The 23,107-nt window shown below is 37.4% G+C and overlaps 1 protein-coding gene across 1 annotated transcript in view; it reads left to right on the top strand.

Moving 5' to 3' along the window:
- Positions 1-23,107, top strand: part of LOC139687781 (uncharacterized) — a 519,942-nt gene that overhangs the window by 7,650 nt on the left and 489,185 nt on the right. The window contains exon 2 of the mRNA XM_071585075.1: positions 2,202-3,021. Within this exon, the coding sequence (XP_071441176.1) occupies positions 2,202-3,021 (820 nt within the window). The remainder of the gene's footprint in view (positions 1-2,201; positions 3,022-23,107) is intronic.

The following is a 23,107-nucleotide window of genomic DNA, read 5'->3' as shown; positions in this document are numbered from 1 at the left end:
TTGTCGCCAGTTATGACTCTGTTGAGCAAATTTGGGCAGTCGGACACGGACAGACACCTCATTATCAATGTTAATGCGTTGCGGTTTTTGGTCGAAGTTGAGCAATTTAGTACCAATTTCGCGGCGACCCGTGTCATGCCAAAATCATTGGTAAAAACCGAATGACACGATCCAATCGGTATGTTCAGGTCCTCAGAAACTTCTTTAACGGTGATCTGACGATTGGCTAATACTATTTTCTTCACTTCCTCAATGTTTTCGTCGGTTTTTGACGTGCTCGGGCGTCCGGCACGCTCTTCGTCGTTCACATCATCTCGGCCCTCTGAGAACATTTTGTACCACTAATAAACTTTTTATTCGGTCCTAGGTAGCTTCTCCATTTGCCACAGTCATCTTTCGGAATGCGTCCGCGCACTTAATTTCGTTATTAACACAAAATTTGATACAGATCCTTTGATCCATTTTTTGAAACAGGCAAAAATCGAAGACAAGCCAAAACACGTCCAAGCAAAACAGCTGTCATCAATGGATTGAAAATTCGAAATGACCGAACTTTTCTGCATAAGGGATAGATATAAGTACCAACATAATGCCACAAAAAAATCAACAATGAAATGTATGTGACCCGCAAAAATTCAAACTTCGCGATACCTTTTGAATGGACCTCGTATACGAAGATACAAGGGAATTAGTCGGTTTATAATAATAATTGCTCATAAATTATAAAGAAATACGACATTAAAAAATTAGAGACTAGGGGAAAATACTCTCGATTTTTCATTACGGATAATTAAATAATATATGAACCAATAATTTACAGTGGATACCAAAGGAACAGGATTCCTGTAAAAATATTGTTTTTCTTGCACTTTCTTGAATTTCTTCTCTGACTGTGAAGGAAAATTATGAAAACAATTTTCATTCACCGAAAAGCAAGTTTGTTGCTAAGTAATATTAGTCTGAAGTACTCTCAATAGAATGTATTTATAATTAAATAATAAATACTTTTTACAATATTTCCTTCACTGATTTCAGTTTCTGCGTTCAGTTATATAATTTCTGTAATTTTCGGTACAGTATATTTAATTGAAAGGCACATTTTATCATTTAATTTGAATAAAATGTTTTTCCTATTAAGACTTCTTTCTTTTTATACCTTGTATTTTTGCTTTGTTATGGTAAATTTTGATTCACCGGTATCCGCAAATCAGTGCTTAATTCTCTTTTGCATATACTCCTGGTAATAGCAATAAGCCCATTAGTTGAATTTTATCTCTTTGCATGGTGGAAAAACTCTGATCAGAGCAACTCAGCCGCGTCCGGAAAAGGACTGTGAAAATTTACTATTTCATGTTTATATTCTGTAATTTTATTTATTACCTAGGGTTTGACCTAATAACTCTTTTTCATGTAGCGTAAATCTGCTTGAATATAATTTACTCTACATTTTTCTTCACTGTATTCTTATCAATATTATATCAGGATATCTGTATTCTTAGAGCTTAAGAAGGTAGTTAAGAAATATACATTTATTTTCATTATTCACCAAAAGCCGTTTAGATTTTTGGACTTGCGATAGCCGTTAATACAATAAACATTTTTGTTTAAAGACATACGAGCAGCTCGCATCGCTTGTCTACGAGCTGAGTTATCAAGCATTTCTTGATATCCAATTGCTGATTTGGTTAACCGTTTAATTTTCACCACCACGAGAAAAGAGAAAGAAAAAGAGAAAAAATATGGATATAATATATGTTATTTCAGCTTCTATGGGCACTATTATCTATTTTCTATTGCTTCTAGCTCTATTATTTTTCCTTCTCTTTTGTAATGTTAGGAAATGAATGGAAAATATAATAGGAGATAACGCTCAGTTAAAGAATTAATGACAACTTTCAATTCCGCCAATCGTGGTCAGCTTGTCTAGGCTTAAAATCCTGTGGATATTCGTTTTCTGATGGCTTTTACTGAATTCAAAGGTTAAACAAAAGGTTATTTTACTCTAGAAAGTGTTCTAATTTTTAAATTCATAAAAAAATAAGAAATTAGGTACCTAAAAAAATGTTAGGACTAATATTCCAACTATTTTCTCATAATTACTGCTTACATACAGATTAATGGTGAGAAACTTATTAACCGATTGCGGAAACAGTTTATAAGTTCAGCTTAACAATTTTTCATTTCAATGATCTCTACTACAGGTGTACTACAAGGGAAGGCGCGACTCTCGCTCACATTCCTCCCCGGACAGAAGTGGAGGCAGCGGCAAGGAGCCGAGCCCCAAGTTCCCTCGCCTCCCCCGACAATCCACCGCAATCGATGAGAGCACTCTGCCCGTGGGGCCCTGGGGCCGGCGGGGTTCCCAGCCATCCCTCTCCCCCGAAGCTGCTCTCACCATGGGAAGTAGTGGGGAGGACGGAGGATCGGGGCCTGGGGGCTCGGCACCGGGGACCACCGCGGCCACCCGAAAGGCCCGCAGGGACTCCTTATCACCGGACTCGGCCGCCAAGGACTCGTTTGCAGGCCGGCGCGGTCGTCGGGACTCGCGAACACACCTTTCTCCGGACAGAGCAGGGGGCGCCGGTGGAGACGGAGCAGCGCAGGGGTCAGGGTCCGGTAGGGATGCTTCCCCACGGAGGCGTCTTCGGAGGCAGTCAACTGTGACAGCCGGAGGGACCTCCGTGGGAGAGGAGCACTTGCTGAGGGGGCGGAGATCATCGAGAGCCCCTAGATCCCCGGAATCGTCATCAACGTGCTCCTCAAGGGATCCTTCCCCCAAGGCTCCAGCCATCCGGAGGCAGTCAACCACGGAGGAGATCCTGATCGCCCGAGGATTCCGGCGACAGTCGACCACCGAGGAAATGATCCGGTGCCGCAACTTCCGGCGCCAATCTTCACAGTCAGACGACATGACGCGGTCACGTGGGAGGAGGGACTCGTGCGCTCAGATCACGGATGGAACGCTGGCCACGATGACAGTGGAGACGACGAGCACATTCTTCGACACCAGCACGCAAACAGGTAAGCAGACTATGGCGGTTTTGTCCTCCGCTAGAACAACCTGCAAGGACATTCGTTTACATATCTGCACCCTAAGCTGCCCATAGATCGAATATAAGAATTCAGACTTTAGTTATGCATGGTCTTTAAAAATGTGATATTTGCCTAGCGTGGCTCCTCAAAATCTTAAGATCATAGATTTTGAATACATACAAAAAAATCTGTGCGATAAGGTAGGTGATACCTGCTAAACCTTAACATCGGCTTTCGCTTGGAATATGAACTCTGAGGAACTGCTAATCAACACACAGGAAGTCAGCTCGGTGTATCCAGAAAACCGAGTCATTTTCTTTCCAATGCCACATGCTAATTTCAGTTACTCACCCGCGGACAGCGTGAACTTGACCATCGTGAACTTTGCAGGTGCGCAGAGAACATTGGACGGTTAGCTTTGCACCTGCGACGGAATATAAGTTACTAAATTTATATAATTTCTAGCCTTCGTAACTGTGAGCAAACGTTAGAAAAGCGATAGCTTAAAACAATATTTTTCCTCTTACTTCACCACACATTTTCACAGGTGGAAATACTTTCATATGCTCTACGTGAAATTTTTCTATTTTATTAATTGATCCTGCTTTTAACCCTAGGCTTACCGTTGTAAAGTAAACAAGTTTGTAGTTTCTCTGAAATTGCGGTCATCTATGGACATTTTTCCTTTAAGAAAAAATTGGAACAGTATATGAATACGTTTATCATGATGATTTTTGGTACTTTGTTCAACGATAGCTATTAACTATTGTGTACAAGAGAAGGAAAGTAGCCTCGAGAGCTACTGGTGTTACTCTTACTAACTCGTTGTCATCGCTGTTTTCCTCTTGAATTATTTATTTAATATGCAAGTAAAAGGTTGAAGTATTTGGAAACCCCGGTGATCTACCTCTGCCTACTTTTTTTAATCATCCGTAGTAAAAATGATTGTAATAGACGATTTTCATATTAAAATCGCCACTGCTAACAAGAAAGCATTTTATATTTCATGTTTTTCACGGGTATTTCATATTGGGCTCCTGTTAAATAGCCTTCCCTATTTTATATCCTTGTGAATTGTTCATCGTGTATCCAGCTGATTAGTATGTATGCATAATTATTACTCAGGCTTGACATCCTTAATAAAATTTCAGCATTTAACGTATCAAAAAATAGTGTAATACATTTTCATATTTTTATAATAATTAAGTGGAGCGTCTATATTTTTTTACCTCGGTGGATCCCTGCAGTTATAAACTGTTATATGATATAATCAGTTTTAAAATCAGTATTAGAGATATTATGCCAATAGGAATTAAAAATTATGGTGTACATTAGTCTCAATTTTAAATAATAACATTATATTTATCATTTTAATTTCGTTTCATCCTCCTTTCTGAAAAGGGGTTATACTCTATAGACACATACATTCCTGCGTAATGTAAAGAAATGGCGTTTTATTTTAATTTTAATATTTCCATTTTCCGCCGTTGATAAATTAATATAATACCTCATCTTTGTTTTTTTTTCAATTAGTTAACTTATTTAAGTAAAAATAAGATGATTAAAATTCTGATTATATAGTATATGGTTATTGCTTGAATATACTCGTCTGAAATATGTGTTCGTGGGGATTTTTATCTGCCATCTTGAACAGTAACAAATATTTTTTCCAACATAAATAAAATATATAATTCACATTTTTTACCGTGAATCATAAAGCCCTCCGGAATAGCGTCCAGCATGTAGAGTAAGACATTTTCAGAATTGTGAGGCCAATAATACGATTTAATGGAATATGACGGCTTAAAGAGGCATTGAGGTCTTTATTCCGCGGCAGTTAAAATGAATTAAGAAAATATACTAATAAGTAAATGTTAGATTGAATATTTATCATCATCCATATTCCATGACCTCTTTTTTGTCTTAAATATTCAACCCTCGAAGTTTAGAGAATTGTCGATGCCCAGGTTCGAAAAAAACCTTCAGACTCGATTTTGAAGCAGTCATCAGCAGTGTAAGGTTGTTTTTCATGTTCCTCCCCTAATATAAAAAAAGAATATAGATGAATGATTAATACGAGGATTGTTATTCAGACCATTCGTCCTTGCAAGATTTGGGCGTGTAATAGATGCCTGTCATCTTTTCGCAAGCGTTACGACCCATTCGGCACAGACGTCCCGGTGTTTGAGAAATTTGCATACTCAGCGAAGCGTATCCATCCCTCTTCAAAACCCAACCCACCACCCCTCCTCGCACCACCCCCGCAAGTTCATTCACAGCCGAGGCATTACGCTTCGAAGGCTCGGGGAGGAAGAAAGAAAACGGCTTTAAGGCTTACGTCATTCCTCCCCGACACAAACACGCACACTCCTTCTAAAATACGGACTTCCTCCCTCTTTCCCACCCTCTTCTCCCTTCAGACTTTATCCACTACCCTCTCTCTACACCCCCGCCCGCTCACGCCCTCATGTGTTGCGCTTCGAGTAGCTGAGTCCATCGTGATTCTCCCGCTACACACGTGAAGCCCTTCGTCTGCATCCGCGGTTTCCTTCTTTCCACGTCATTCCCACGTCCTATGCTACCATCTTCCACATAAAATCGGAGAGAATCCATTTCACCCACCTGAAACGACAGACGCCTTCGTCACGTGCCTGAGATATTCGTAGGGGGAAGTCGTCAGAGCATTCAGAGGCGAAAACAAGTTCCAGTGGACCAATTCTGCGTTTGACGACAGCATATGTACGTTGTAGGGAAAACGCGATGGCTTTTCCAGCCCGTGTCCCAATTTTCCTTTATCTTCCGAAGGGAACCACAGAAAAGGGACGTGTAAAATTTCAAGTGAGCAGCACAGCGCGCAAGGAATTCTTTGAGCCACTATTGGTAAGTTTTATGGCACGCTCTTATTCACTTATCAGTAAGAATTCCCAGAAGACCACGACTGGTTCGTGGATTCATTGACCCCAAATCTTACTTTCCTTTATCGATTTTACTTATAATATATTTGTAGAATGATTAATTCAGAAAGTTAAGAAACGAGCTATTTCCCATCTCCTCTTTGGGCAATTTTTCGGAACTTTTATTGACAACGGCAAAAATTAAAGATACATGTTACACCCTCAGATTAGAAAAAATTAGAACTATTGTCCTTGTTTATTTTCTGGGGTTAAATTACTTTTGAGGAGTGGAATAATTAGCAAGAAATTAGACATAATATGAGCAATATGATGGCTGGAGAAAAGATAATGACAGGGTTTGTGGTGCTTGCCTTCCGTTGAATTGAAAACTCGCTTAATTTCTCATCAGTCAAAACTGTGATATCAAGGAATACAGCTTTTCGTAAATTCCCTTCGCATAATTAAACATTTTACTGCTGCACTGAGTAATTGAGGTGTGCAAAAAGTTCCCAACTATCTCTCCTTCCCGTCCACTCCACAAACACGTCGTTAAAATCCCTGTACCAGCAAATAATGTGTTATGAATATTTTTAGCATTTTTTTTAGGTTTTATTGCAGTTCATCCACAAATAGGTCCTCTACAAGCGATGACAAAGGTTAACCCGTTGTTAAATCTTCCCTTTACCGTTAATATTTTCCATTGTAAATAGCCTAGTTCTGGTCTCTACGTGCAAAACAATGGAATAAATTAATTAAAAATTCAATGGAATGATTGGGATTAAGCTCCTGATTTTTAAATAATATTTCGGTCACTTTCAATAACTCGGAAATAGAAACACTAGTAAAGAGGTTTTTGATATAAAAAGGTACTAAGATGTATTTTTAATATGGAGGGCGGTTTCCAGAAAATCTTTTACAAAAATCTTAGAAATTTTTCACGCCGTATTTTGTTTAAAAATCCGTTAATTCCCTGAAGAGAGAATTCAAATGGAATACAAGATTTCTTGTTGGAGCGCCTATAATAGATACCACGGGTCTGATTGGTACTTTTTTATATATCCATTTGTAAATGGAACAACATATATCAGTAAATTAACCAATTTAAAGTAGAGTATTTAACAGCTTATGAATAAGGACTCATACACACAAAATGAACAATGATTAACAATTTACAACAGTAATAACCATTAGAGGTCATTAATTATCTAGCAATGAAAAATGCTTGGTCAGTAAATGTGTTGGAGGAAATGAAATGGAAAGGATTACTGGTATCATGAAGTGAGTTCACTAACGAATAGTGGCGGAATAAACGGGAGCGTTTGATTAGTGATAATCGGACAGAGGGCATGTGGAGTAATAAGTGTGTGCGGGCAGGTCGTGTAGGCACTCTGAAGTTGATGAAGGATAGTAGTTTAGGGAAGAAATTAGTAAGGTTCTTGAGTGTAGCCAGGTTGGTAGGTATTGAAATCCACCAGATGGGGAGCAATAAGTTGCGATCGGAAGGACAATCGCGGAATATAAGTGTAAGGTATGTATATATATATATATATATATATATATATATAATGGTGTGTGTGTGTGCAAGTGTAAAAATTGTAGTGTAATGCTCGAGGGTCGCTTATTTCCGTGAAGTGGTAGAGGAGGCCTAATAGAGGCATAGCTTTCTTCCTTACTGCATGATTATGCCCAATATAATCAAGCTTAGAATATATTAAAATTCCAAGATCCATAACTGATGACATGCAATTGAGAGGGATGGAATTAATGTTATATTTGTAGTTAACAGGGCATTTTTAAACGAAATTGGCATAATATTGCATTTACTTGGGAATAATTTAACTTTCCATGCATTATACTGCTGGAAAGTTTTATTTAAGGCATCGTGTAGATTGTGACAGTCTAACGTATTAAATATTTGCTTAAATACTTTTACAGTTGTTGACATGAAGAAGGGTTTGGGTTTGTGGGAAAATAAAAAGGGAGGTATGACCATAAAAACATTAAAAAACATATGGCCCTACGACCTCATCCTGGGGAACTCCAGATGTTACAGTTGACCAAGGGAATGTGACGCTAGACAGGATTAGCAATTGGGATCTGTGAATAGGAAATTTAGGAAGCAGATCAAAAAAGTACCAATTGAGGAAACTCCATTGGCTTAGTTTATTGAGGCGAAAGCTGTGGTTGAGATAGTATATATATATATATATATATATATATATATATATATATATATATATATATATATATATGAGATAAAACCCCGAAGGAAACCAGGCTGATTGTTGGACAGAAAGGGGATGTAAAATAGAGAAAATGGTTTAGAAAAACCTCTCGGTGACAACAGGAAGAATGGGAAACAAGGATATGGGGTAGTTTGACATCATTTTTCGGACCAGATTTATGAATCGGAATAATATTTGCGAATTTTCACCGGTTAGGGTAATTGCCAAGGGAAAAGCAGCAATTCAATGGTAGGCGTAAATGTGAGGCAAGAGGAGATGCATAGCTACGGACAAATACGAGTCTGAGACCATCGGAACCTGCAAAGTGATCGGTGGAGATTTTAAAAAGGCATTCAAAACCATTCCGAGGATCGGTCTGTATTTTGGGAAAGACAGTGATTAACATTAGGCTTAAGGAAGAGAACGAAAATAAGGGATGCTTTGGAAGGCAATCAGAATGTAAATCAAGAAAAATAGTTGGCATAGCTGATTCCACGGCATTTACATTTTCATGATAAATTAAGACGTGTTTTTAGATTGATATAGAGTAACGACGTATTTCAGTGGAAATATGTCGAGCTAAGTCGTACGGAAAAGTTTTGTACAGAATTCCCTCTTTATTTATGCCCCCTAAGACGGCGAACAGGAACGGCTTCTTCAATAGACAACGAAGAGAGCATACCCCAGGGAATAAGGTTGAGCCAGCGATTATCGCACTCCCAGCACGTCTTCGACCAGGCAGGGCAAGCATGTTGCTTCCAGGAAACTCGAAACCAGAAAATTGCATTGAGGGACTCATAGCCTGAGTCGAAGATATTTCTTCCAGGGGTAACTGCCTCGGGGGAACCCAGGCAAGGAGGAAATCCAATGTTTCTGAATCTCTGGTTCCTTTAGGACTACATTGTGATAGGCGTGCATGCATGCAATTTTCCATGAAAAATTCATCACGAGTGCTGAGTGATGAATATGCTGAGTCAGTCGTAGGAGAAATCCAGCAAATAAACAAATTGAAGTCACCGACAAGGATAATAGGCCGACAAGGATAATATGCCAATTCAACAGCTCTTGGTACGGAGTCAAGACAGCTTTCCAGGAACGTAACATCACTGGAAAGGGGACTGTATAAACAAACTACTGAAATGCGGTCGAACTTGGAGTATTTACAACTAGATTGCGAAATTTCACACCACACAACAATGTATTTTACCGTCCTTTCTAGGAACTTGCAGGGTTTCCTTGGGTGCACTGAGTTAATTTCCAGCAGTACGCCACCATCTCTAGAAGCCCTATCTCGGCGATAAATAGTATGTGAATTAGAGATGACAGTTCACTATTAACAACCGAGGGGGCTAGCCAATTGTCGGCACAAAACATTTATATCTAATTGGAAGAGCTCATGGGCTTGATAATCACAAGTGGAGGGCTCATTTTTTATGCTACTCACATTTTTGTGATAGATATGCAATTACGAGGCCCAGGAAAGGCCTGGGTTGATGTTCACTTCGCCCGAGAGTAACATATGTAGTAGGAAGACAGCTCTGCACCGTGTGTGCGGCGAGGAGGGCGCCGACGAAGGCCCGAGAAATCGCGGGGAATTGAGCGACTGGTAGCTGGGGAAACGTAGGCACCGAAGGGACAAGCCACAAGATGCGTGAGTGGAAAACAATATCCTCTATAACTGAAGATTTGTGGTGGAACAGATGACGCCGCAGATGGAGAAGGTTAACTAGACCAAATAGCACGAACAAGGATGGAGAAATTTGCAAAAAGAGGTGAACCCACGATAATAATCCGGAAAAATACTGAAGCAAGGGGCATGCGTGACTCCTTACTGGCGACCATAATACAGGTAGATGCCATATCTACACATCTACATCTGCACTATTCCCGACAAGGGCGTATGGCGGGGGTATAAGGTCACCAGCCATGCATGCAAAATCGTTATCATGCTACCTCTACACAAATATTAGTTTGATTATGGATTCGAATGATTTTAATTACACGAAAGAAAGTACATGCAACATTATTTAATAACAGGTGTATTATATTAAAAATATTCTATAGAACTGTTGAAAAATGAGCCTATTAAATAAAAAAGTAACATGCGGGATATCGACAAATTTATTCACTACCAATTCCAATTATCTCCTTCGTGATTGCTGTTATAACTATTTCGATCTTTAATGGTTGGAGGAAAAAATGACTTTGAATTCATCCGCTCTACAATAAATATCCCTGATATTGGTGTGCTTATTTGGTCAATTTTAATAAAGCCAAATAATCTGGCAGTTTTGGGTTTATTAACGTCAATGTTTAAACTTCACCGGAAAATGTTGTTTAATTTTTTTGTGGAACCCAGCTCCTGTGAATGTGGCTTTCATGGGAGGTTTGCGTTTGATTATGAAGAATGTCTTTTGCTCAAGCAAAGGTTTTTAAACCAAGTAAACTAGTTGTTAAGGTAATATTACCGTTCACGATTAGATATTTCAATCACTTGTTGCCAATCGGAGCAGTGGGAACGTATTTTAAACCGTTCCAACAAGTTAATATATATAGAATTCATTTACATATCTGATTAGTTTTTTGTAATAGTGTTCACTCTATTTAAGCGGTTAAACTAATCCATTAGGGATAATCTTTAATTGTGAGTGACATCAGTGCCCGTCACATGTATTCAGTCACATTTATTTGTCCAACATTTTCCATGTCACTCAATTTAGTTCTCCAAAAAGCTCCATAAACGAGAGGAATCTCTGGTGGGAAATTATCCTACTTAACTTACCAGCTGTGGAGCTCGTCCTTCACCCAAACTGTCCAAACAATTTGAATTTACTGCCTCGCAGCCAATTTAAAGTATGTGGTTATGTTGACGTGATTCGGGAACATACCAAAGGCGAGACATCTGTTATTGGGGCAATATTCAACGATGATACTTGATATTTTATTGCCTGAATTCTGCTTAACTTGGCGCTCTTCATAAATTCATTGGTTTCTGGCTCAATATTTTGAAAATTCATTACCACTGATAGAGTGAAACTTTGTATACTTTCACAATAAGTTTATTTCCAAAAAATTAACTTCCCGACTAAGTTTAAAATTTAGTAGCAAATAATGACACCTATATGTCGAAGCCGGTAGAAGCGTAATACATCTGTGGTGAAAACACAAAGTTTTACACATTCAGTGGCTTATTTGTTAAGTTGTATGCCCTCAAAGGGGTTTAATTGTAATTTTATATGAAATACAGAGATTTAAAACATATAGCTTTGGGTAAATATTCCAACGGTGTTATTTTATTTTAATTTCATAAGATAATTTGAGTTGTACTCAAACATTCGAATTGAATGCCACCAGCCTATTTCAGATAACTACGTAATTTAAGGCAAAAGGTATTTATATGATAACATTTTAGCCATATTGAAGGACATATATCATAAAGTACAACTTGAAATATCGCACACTACAGCAAGCATATGCATCTTCAACACGCTACCCAACTCAAAGCTTCAATTATTTTTCGCTAGGTCATGAAATTTGTTGGTCTATTCATATCTGTTTTATTCTAATGACGGGGCACACGAATTATTCCGCTTCTGCCCGATTTGAGTGGATGTTTTCCAGAGGTACCAAGTACCTATAATGGATTCGCAACTCTCCAACTACTTCAAACGACTCGGTTGGCATTATTCGTCGGAATTGTTGTGCAAGAGTAGGCGGAGGAAATAAATTCAGTATTTCCTGGCATTCCCTACTTGTAAAAGGCCAAGAGCTTGCGAGTGCTGAAATACTGCAAAATCTATGACGGAGACCGGTAAATCATATTTATTACAAGTCTTCACACAAAAATAGGCCACATTTTTCACTGTTTCCTGACATCTTCTCCTTGAAACGCTTCCTAGATAGTCAAAACTACTGCGGTTTTTAGTAAAAATTATGTAAATAGTTAAATTGTAGCACAAAATACCACTGATAAAGAGCTCATTCATGTCAGTTTCATGCATAAGATAGATAGTTATAGCAATACAGTGCGCATATTGCGTGCAAACCCTCAATGGGGAAGGCGGAAACTTGCAAAATAAAGAGGTATTGGTACTTAACTTCAACTTTTAGACTATTATTTATTTGCTTGGTCTTCAGTTATTCTTTGAGAAGCATAACTTTAATTTTGATTAAAGAGTATAAATGAATAGAAGGAAAATTTAATGCTTTTGACGTTCTGGTAAATCTCTCAGCAAAGGTTTATCTCAGTCAACCCGTTAAATTTCTATGATAATGTGACGTCCTGATTTTTTTCGAATTAACGCGTGATTTCATCTCTGGTAATGCTTCCCATCTTCCATAATATATTCTGCCAGGGAATTATTTTTTTCACTTCGTGACTGTGTGCATCCGAATCGCATGATATGATTAATCTACTTCTTCATCGCACTTGAAACGTAAAATGAATTACAGTGACTGTCTCCAGAAAAATAAATTAATATTGTCAATTAAAGTCTTTTAAATACAACTATTTTCTTAAAAACATACTTGAAAAGAAAACCTACATGATCACTCAATCGATTGTAGAAAACCTAATAAGTTACAGAGAGCCAGCTTGCTCGTGTACTTTCAAAATTTTCAATTAAATATTTCCTTTGTTAGAAATTGTTTACTGAGAGTATCATTTGAGTTACATAGTTTCATAAAGTTATTCCCGATTTTTAATTTATGCTCATAAAATATAAATCAAATGTAATTTAATGAGATAATAAATCGATAGCTGATTTGCAATATTGATGCTGTTTTGCAAATTTTTAACCTCAAATATTAAGTATGATTATTATGTAATACATATAATAGAATCACCCACAACGCAATTTTTAATGCAAAACTTTTAGCTCATAAAATAATCATGCGAGGGTTCAGTAGTTTAATCTTTGAAGAATGTGCTTCATTATTTTATACCTGTATTTGTAGTTTTTACCCTGCTACTGCTAATTTTAGAGAATATATTAGGTAAACTTTATTCAAAAATGGTAACATAATAAATACTCCACCACAGTATTAGCTTCAGTAGCGTACACTTGAAAAATATCATCTCAAGTTGCTGATCCTTTATTACCCGGAAGAGATGAATTTTTTCTTTGTAATATTTTGCTATCTCCTTTTGCTTAACACTTCTTAGTTAAGCCGACGAAAGTCGGATTTCTTCTTCACTCCGAAAAGATTTCCTAAGAGGGTAACGTACGAATGAAAGCTTTTGACGCAAAGATAATGAAAAATAAAATGTGCGAATAGAAACGCACTCAAACGTCTACAGGAATGCCAAATGCTTTGTAAAAAAAAAGCCTTAAATTAGCAGCGCCAAAGGTCCGTAAAGAATGGAATGCGCCTTGAAAGGAAAGAGTAAAATACCACCGGATTACCACCCTGTGGAAGTTGAACAGAAGGAAAGAAACAGGTAGAGGAAAAAGTGGGAGAACGAGGGAGGGTGGGTGCTCGCAGTGACAGATTGAACCCCAAATACACGCACCTCCGGCCCATTTTAAACTCGTTTCCACGTACGATCACCCCTCTTGGACCACTTTCCCCAACAACAACATACATGGCCCCCTTGAGGAGTCTCCCCGGCGAATCTCTCCACCTCCCTCCTTGAGAGGCCGTTTACTCCACCTTGCCACCATCCCTCCTTTTGTAGAGGACATTTCCATCAGGGGGGTGTATGGAAGGGGGGAAGGAGATGGGAGAAAACGAGGAAGATGTTGCAGGCAGGCAGCCGGAATAATCCCGCCGCTTTGTAATCCGCCTGTTGAGTTGTCACTCGCACTTATACTTCCTTTCTCAGGCGTAGCTTAGTGTGTTAGGACGTTAGCCATCGTGTAATTGTCACCAGGCTTGCTCCTAGCCCGTTTCTTTAATTTTGAGCACCTCGAGGAGAATTTACTTACATTACGGAGCAAAAATGGTCAGGGTAAGTCGTCTTGGAAGAATAGACAACATTTACCTTTCCTCTGCACTGAAAATCTCAAATAACATCGGTACATATCTGTTGAAACAATTTGGTTTGTACATTTTATAACCGGGTCACGGTAGTCCAGAGGTAGAGCGTTGGACTTCCGACTGGAGGGTTCTGGTTCGATGCCCGGGGAAGCCTCCCTTGGCACCTGCAGCTCCACCCAAGTGATGTGATTTTCGTGTACCAGATCTTGTGTACCAGCTCTAAAATGCTGTTACATGACTTTTGGATAGTGGATATAAGTTTCTGAAATTGTTTAAAAAAATTAACTCCATGTTTTACCCGATAAATAAAGTGCTGACCACCAATATAAGCTCACATACAAAATAAAGAATTAGTCTCTTGGAAATAGAAATTTATAATCATTTCATCCCTAGTAGTCGCATTAAAACAAGTTCATCTCGTATGAATTTGGTTTAATGCGACTACTAGGGACTAATTCCATGTTCTACCCGATAAATACAGTGCTGACTGCCAATATGAGCTCGCATACAAAATAAAGAATTAGTCTAAAGAATTTATAATCATTTCATCCCTAGTAGTCGCATTAAACCTATTTCAACTCGTGTGCTGCCTTAGACGAAGAGCCCAGTTTGCCTCTGTAAATATGTAATTGTTTCAATGCTAAAGCAATTAACGTGTAATTTTGGTTTTTTATTGCAAGTAATGAAATTCAATTTTTTCCTCCATGTTACTAGTCAGGAGTAATAAATATGGCTTTTGCATTATAAACGCTTATATACAGCTGAGAGTTTCATAATTTTTCGAATATGCTTAGAACTTTTAAAAAGAAATGCTGCGTATCTCATACGTGAATCGGAAAATCATACGACCTTGGGATGAACTCGTTCTTCTGAATGCTTTCCCTTGCTAGTCTAGAATCGAGGACAAAAGTAGATAGAGGAGTCATCTCAAAAGAATGGGACTCGTACCTTTCGACGTAGTGGAGGAGGCGTGATTTTCCAAGGAATTTCGATGGTGATACGGAAAACTCGATGTTCGGCAATGCATCACGTTTGACATCAAGAGCTAAAAGCCATTTCCTCAATGAACTGCGGTTACCCTCGTTTAAACTACACCCACGGGAAAAATAAATAATCCACTCTGAGAATCCCAGTGATTTTGCAATTTATAAAAGAGGGTTTTGAGTCATTTTTGATTAATTGTGGCCGTTTAAAAATTTTTAGTTCCTAAATGTTCGGAAAAAATCACAATTTTCCCCTTTATAATAGATAATAGAGGCTTCTAAAATATATTGAAGGCTAGCGTTTTTCAAACTTAGTATTTATGTATTTCTTTTTAATGTTAATAATACTTCCTCAATTTTTGATGAATGATTTTCTCAATTCATTTAGTATCAAAATAACATATTTTAATTCAATAAAACCAAAACTTGAAGATATTATATACTACGAACGAGCTTCTCCCTTACTTAATTAAATATTTTAATACAAATCAAATATTCAGTTGAATCGGTCAGTATTCAAAAGAACCTTTGGCATTTGAGCGTAATATCTACTTAAAATTTCTTAACGCGTTTTTTTCCTATTTTTGGTGTTTTATTTCAACCTAAAAATGATTTTGTAACTGATAATCGTTAAGAGTTTTCTTAAGATTAATAAGACAATATTATCATGAATTGCTTCAATAGAACACAATATTAATATCTAACTAGTTAACTATTCAGCTCAAATTAATTTTATGCAGAATTTAACTTTTATGATGAAATTAACTTCAGTAAAATCAGATCGTGCACATACTTATTTGGAGTCACATTTTCTGTGTTTCTGACAATGAAAATGCAATCCTCACTCCTAATTTGTCATAAGTTTAAAAATATTTGCTAGATTTTATTGAGTATTTCGTTAAGAATTCAGGCCCTTTCGAGACCAATAGTACAAAACTGGAATAAAAAAAGCTGGGGAGACCTCATTTATAAACCAATTCATTCTTACATAAATATATCTCCTTTTGTTCTTAATAAATAATTATTACTCAAACGATTTATGAAGACTAAGGCGTTTGTTCTACGATTCTATCATCGCGTCCTTCGCATAGATTATATGGCTATATTCGTGCACACTTTTTCCTTGGCCTTTGGAAGAAAGCTTGTTTAAAATAGCTCGACAATTATGACATCGATATGCTCTCCCGTGAATCACCAGCTGTGAAGGAGAGAGGCCCTCGTTGACGGAGCGTCGAGAATCTGGTTGAAAGGGGATTAAGGAACGGCTAGGGGCGTGGTGGAGATAGCCGAGGGAGAGGTAGGAGGACGATATTCAGTGGCTCGGGCATAAAAGAACTGTGGGCGCCTGGGGTATCTGCCACCACCGCCACCCTCTGACCTCCAAGAGCGCCTCGGCACGCCGTACCATCGCCGGGGGTGGAATTTTAAAGGGATGCCGGCCGCAACGGCGCCTCTATAGACGCCACTCCGGCGCCCCGCCATTCCTCCCTCGCCGCCGCCGCCCCCTGGGTCATTTTCCCGCTTTATCCCCCTCCGGACCCTCTCTGCCCATGTCCAACCCACCCCCTCCCCCATCCGACCCTCCCCCTTGGGTGGCGAAGGCAGCAAAGCGCTAATTCCCCAACCCTTCTGCACCCCATACATTTACAGCGGCAGCCGAAGGATAGACTATGGCCATTCCTCCCCTTCTCCCGGTCCCTTCCGCGTGGATCGCTTCCCCCACCCCACCAGATCCTCGTCGCCTTCTTATGTTCTTGCATTAACGCTCTTAACTGGTTACGAGATCCTGGATTTATCCGAATGGCTTCGCTTGAACAGAAGGCATAAATTTTGCCTTTCTCCTCTATTTAGTAGCGCGTGCCGAGCAGGCGGGGCTAACATAAAACCTAAAAGTTAAATGATTTTTTTGCCTTCGTAATGACGATATATTTAACTTACACCTTTAATTAGTTGAAAATTTTGATACTTACTTCAATTTTCTTTATTGTTGCTTGATTGCTATATATTATGTCCGAGGATCGGGATATCATATGACCTTGGGCTGGACTCGTCTCTCTGAATGCTTTAAAGAATATTCATTCTTCATAACTTCAATGAAGAATCCCAAAATTGCGGTGAGGTTCAGATTCTCAATTTACCTTAATCCTACGGTAAAAATATTTCACTGAATTTGAAGTCAGACTAAATTATTGATTGCTACTTTTCCAATGAAAATTCTGTCAAGCAACTAAATTTATTCATCCCAACACTGAGGGTATATAATCATTATTACCCTATGTCCCTCTCATGTTTTTGATAATTTTATCAACTGTTGTGTCCGAGTGATATTTTTTCAACTGCCCATTGAAATTCTAGGTTATATCATTTTCTAATGTGTTGGATATTCTAACTCTTCGGCTCACATTTTCATTTTGGAATTATAAGGATTTGAATGATATTATTTATGTATATTAAATATAACGAAAGTAGTTTGCAATTTTTTTATGACAAACCTACATAAATATGCGTTTAGTCAAAAACCTATGCATTGTGAAGCAATCATTGAGCATAAAATGGTGTAAAATATTCATAGTGCATTTAAAATAGATAATTTTAACATATAGTTGGTATTGGAATAATATAGATGACCAAAGCTAGTTTTATGTTTAAACGATTTTGTAGTAACAAGATTATCAGAGGGCAAGGAAGTCTCATTTGAGTCCCTAGAGCAAAAGTATGAGAACTAAGTTTGAGCCGTTCTAGGTGTTTTGGAGAAGTTTTATGGATGTAATAATATAACGAAGTGCCTTTCCTTAATTGTGATCCAGGGGAATTGGTTTTTCTAATCAAGGCTCAGTGAAAAATAATATCCCTAAACTAAACATTCTCGTACTTATAATTTTCAACTAAGAGAAATTTTATGACTTATCAAAGTTATTAGATAAAACTTTCTTTCGAGTCAAGATTTCATTAACCTATTCATTTCAGCGCATAAATACTTTATTAGTTTCTTTACATGGAACAAGAGTCACTGGTTTTTTTTTATTTTTGGAATTTGAAAAAAGGAAGTTATTTTTTTTTTCGTATAATGTATTTATTTTTAGCTTATATTTCAAATTACTATCACCTCTTAAGTTTTAGAATTCAGTTGCCGTTAGCCAAAGATCTATCATTGAAGTTTTATTATTACTATTTTAACATTCCATTTTTATTGCCAATTTTAACCAATTTATATATTAAAATACTTATATTTTGATATTCATTGTATTAAAAAATAAAAGAAACATTCTAACAATATCTATCAACTTCAAAGTTTCTTATCTTTACTATCAAATATTTACACTACTTCTGAATTTGATCATTGAATTATATTGCGCCAGGAAGCTTACGAAAAAAAAACCCTACGACTAATTGCATGACTACCATATCAAAGGGATATATATTATCATTTAATTCAACTGTCCTTCTAAACAAACTTCTCTTATTTAATCCCAGTGGTAATGAAACATTTCTCTTGTCAATATATGCAATATTAAAATTAAATTCTTACTTTACCCTTGTTTTTATATCTCTCAATTCTTAATTACCTTAGATCTAGCTCCTTTTCTGTAGGTATCGTTTCTATCAACTACGGAAAACCATGCAGACAAAAGGCGACTGCAGTGGGATAAAGCGTCTGTTCAAGAGAACAAATTGCTCAATTCGGCGAGATTTTCTGTTAATAGACGAATTAAATTCGTCTTTTTATATTCAAGCATTTTATTTATGAGCATACAAAATTCTTCTGTTCTAGTTTCTTCAGTGCCTACACATACAACTTATGCAAGCATGCATGCACCTCATTAAATTGATCCAATTTTTCTTCTCCATTGTCAAATAATCTTTCCTTCAACCCATCTGAGCTCCTCTTCTGATATTTTCAATTTAACATGATCTGCGGTTTATATAAGTGACGTTGTATATCAAATTATTTTTTTTGAACATGATAATGAATTCTTCATACATATTTCTGAATTTTAAAATAAAATAAAATAATTTTTTTTATGTGGAAGAGTAAGCACAATAAATGCGTCACCAACCACAAATGATATTAAGGATTAGGGGTAAGAATGCATTTTTACTCCCGAAAATGAATGGCTATGTTTCCTCGTTAGGTCACCCGCAAAAGACATCCAATTAATTAGGGAACAGCACACGGGGCATACTAATATTGGCCTGCTTCGAATAATGGGCACTAACTAATGCGGAATGTTGGGTGTGATATTAAAACTGTGGACTACATAGTACGCTCATTCATTAGGTTTACAAAATTTAGTTTAAAAAGCTGTGAAGTCGACAACGTAACGACTTGATTCATGAAGCCGCGGTAGCTCCAAAAAAGCCGCTCATAACATGGATTTACATGCATATACTATACGCGCTTCCCGTGCTTGAATGGGCTCTATGATGAATATTCACTCGGAGTCTTCAACATCTACATCAATACCCTGCGAGCCACCGAAAAGGTGTGTGGCAGGGGGGGTCTTCCTAGGCTACGATTAATATCTTGGCTTGGCTTTCAACATAGAAGCCGGATTATATATATATGTATATATATACATATATATATAAATATATATACATATATATATATATACATATATATATATATACATATATATATATATATATATTTATTGGGGTCGCGGTAGTCCAGGAGTGTTGGACTGCGAGCAGAGGGTCCCGGGTTCGATTCCCTGGCAAGGCACTCTGGGCACCTGCAGCTGCACCTAAGCGAAAGTGATTTTTCGGGTACCAGGTCTTCCTGGGAAACCATAACCGGCACAGGGAAAGGAACTGGCCCCCCTACCCTGATGTGTGAATTTTCACACGCCGTATAGGGCTTAGTACTGGGTGATCTCTACCATCACCTACTAAACCGACCTTCGGTTTGATTACTGTTTATGGTTTATGGTATGGTTATATATATATATATATATATATATATATATATATATATATATATATATATATATATATATAAGTAAACTACCGGCTGAAGTATTATGGAGGTGGAAACAACTGCCAAATAAATATTTTGTGGCTCCTAAAAAAACAAAAACACAATCAACCTACACTACGTCAAGTCCCTCTACACCCATTTTTTCTTCCTTAGAAATTCTCCCAAAAAACAATCCCCTCTTTTTTTCCTTTCAGTCCATTTTACCTCTATTCTTCTCTACACCCACATTTCAAAAGCCTCCAGTCTTGGTCTATACTCCTTCTTCAAATACCACGTTTCCGCGCCGTACATAGCTACGCTCCATATCAAAGTTTTCAGAAGTCTTTTCTTAACATTCTTACTCAACGTCCCTGTCAACAACTCCCTCCTCCTTTTGAAAGCCTCTTTGCCTAGCGCAATTCTTCTCCTTACGTCTCTACTACTTTGACCGTGTTGGTCCAAAACACTTCCGAGATACGTAAACTGTTCTACCTGCTCTAGTTTTTTCCCTACTATTTAATGTTTAGTTTAACCTTTTTCTTCCTGGAGAATTACATAACCTTTGTTTTATTAAAATTTAGTTTCATCCCATATCTATTGCCTGAATTTCCAAGCACTTAGTAACGCTTGCAACCCCTTGGTTGACTGACCAACTAAAGATTGGTCATCAGTAGACCTAACTGATTTTACCCACTTCCCTCCGGCTTTCATTCCTACCTCCAGTTCTTCCCATGCCTCCTTAATCATTTCTTCCATATACAGGCTGTGTGTTGAGGACATTCCTGTATGCGTCGCATAGCACCGTTGATAATGAACTACCATGCCGTACACCTCTTCCTCCAATCTTATCCTATTTTCTGCAATATACTTATTAGTTTTTCCCGATTCACTCCTTAGCCATTAAGTACGAATCAATTGTTATGAAAAAATTAAAAAATTATTACAAAAATGATATGTAAATCTTTCATGGATCCATTCTTTCAAGGTTCCATTTTTTTCTCTAATCACTTGAGTTATCGAGAAGACGTAATTTACCCTGAAATCTGCGGGGGTTTAGCCACCAAGTGCCCCGATTCCTTGGCCAAGAGATGAGGGTAGGAAGCTTTTTCACCTAACAAAGGAGAAATGGACTACACAAGAGGAAAGTGCCATCGGTAAAGCTATCATACAACGCCATAAATGATAGAAACAGTGTGTTTCCCCCTTCACTCAATTCCTATTGGTTTTAGATGGAAAAAATGCACGTAAATATTATCCTACAAGTGGAAACACAGGTGTGTAGCTGGGGGAGTCGGGTGCTTAATTTTTAATTTTAATTTGTTTTAATTATTGGTTCATTCAACTTGTAGGATGTAATTCGTAAAGCTCAGGTAACAATTTGTTTGAATGGAATTCCTAATTTTAATATTTGGGCTATCACTTTACCTTCTCATGTTTCGCCTCATAAAAAAGCCGCGATAGTATCTCTTTGTATCAGAATTGTGCGTTAAAAATTGAAATGCTTATTTTAAATTATACTAATTTTCTATAGCTTTGTATGCTAGGATACATTGATATTATGAATTAGATAATTCTCTCAGGTTGACACGAAAATTAAATATAAATAAATAAAAACCTGAGTGGTGTACCTCGGAAATATGTGACGTATTTTTTAATTTTTCTAGCTTCCGTTGATATCTTTAATATTTATTCCTGAAAACTTAGTATTTTTCCATAATAAAGTATGTATGTAGTTGAAACTGCTTTTTGGCGATGTGATTCTAGCATTCTATTTCAAGTTGCTGCAAAAACAACGGCAAGTAGAATTTTTAGCGTTTTAAAGATACATGGAGGGAATGGTTTCCCCGAAAACCTTTCTGCATTATATGGTTTGCTCTACTTTCATTCCTCCTCTCTGAGGTCGAAGATCGGCCTCACGCTTTTTTTGTTCTGTCACTCGTCTTAAATCCTTCAGCCTTTCCTCAAAGAGGAAAGTGGATACATGGAGAAGTATGCTCCCTTGTCACTTTTTGAATGGTTCCCATCGGAAAGTAATATCCCGGCATTTCAATATCGTCGCTACATTTTTAATGCCAAAATCCACGAGGTGCACCTCATCCGAAGTATGCACAATTCTCCTCTAGTCGCCCTCATTCCACTTACCTTATTTTTTCCGATCTCCTCCTCGATCTTCGCCTTTTTATCCCTGCTTCTAGGAATAATTGCTTCAATTGAAGAAGTGATGTGGAGATACAGGGTTAAAACAAGAAAAAGCTGAGGGATGACTGCCTCCGACATGTTTCTAAATTCGTATCCACGTCCTCATTGCAGTCATTTCCTCTGTGACTCTGTTCTCTCACTTTTTCTTCCCATTCCTTCTCCGCTACACTCAGGGCTAACACACTGGCTCAGGAATATTTCTCTTATTATAATAATCTCCTCTCATTTCTTATAAAAAATCGTCTCTCATTATTCTTAAATGCATGGCTTAATCCAGATTAGTGTTATTTTTACTCTCCACGTAATCTATGTCTTAGCTTTATCATAATATTATTTTAATCTTCGGCATTCATGACTGCTTCACAGAGCCCTATTACGTTTATTTTTAGCGCCCCGGGCCGTGAAAATGCTGTGTGAGATATTTCAATTTAGAATTTTTCCATTACTCATTCATGAAATTCTTTAGCTTTATATTAATTACCATATAAATATTAGTCAATTTTTTCAAATGGATCATGATGGAACTCAATCTGGACAGTATGTTAAATATGTATGTTATTTTGACAATCTGAATAACCATTGTCACATCTTATCTTTTATAGCGTAGTTTTAGTCATGAAATAGTGGATTTTGAACGTTTTTTTACCTATGGTACCACTTCTTCATTAATTAAAAATGTATCACCAGGAACACCTTCTTCCCTTGATTGTCGTAGATGTTAAATTTACAAAAGTTATATCTAATCACATGATATTCCTGTAATCCTGTCTTATTTCATGTTCTCCATATCTACACATCCCCCTTAAGAAAAATTCGAACATCATACATTGTGAT

This window comes from Hetaerina americana, unplaced genomic scaffold, assembly GCF_022747635.1.
Source record: "Hetaerina americana unplaced genomic scaffold, ioHetAmer1.1.p SCAF_2, whole genome shotgun sequence".
NCBI lineage: Eukaryota > Metazoa > Arthropoda > Insecta > Odonata > Calopterygidae > Hetaerina > Hetaerina americana.
Note: the sequence above shows the minus strand (reverse complement) of the source record. Positions and strands in the feature narration are given on the sequence as shown.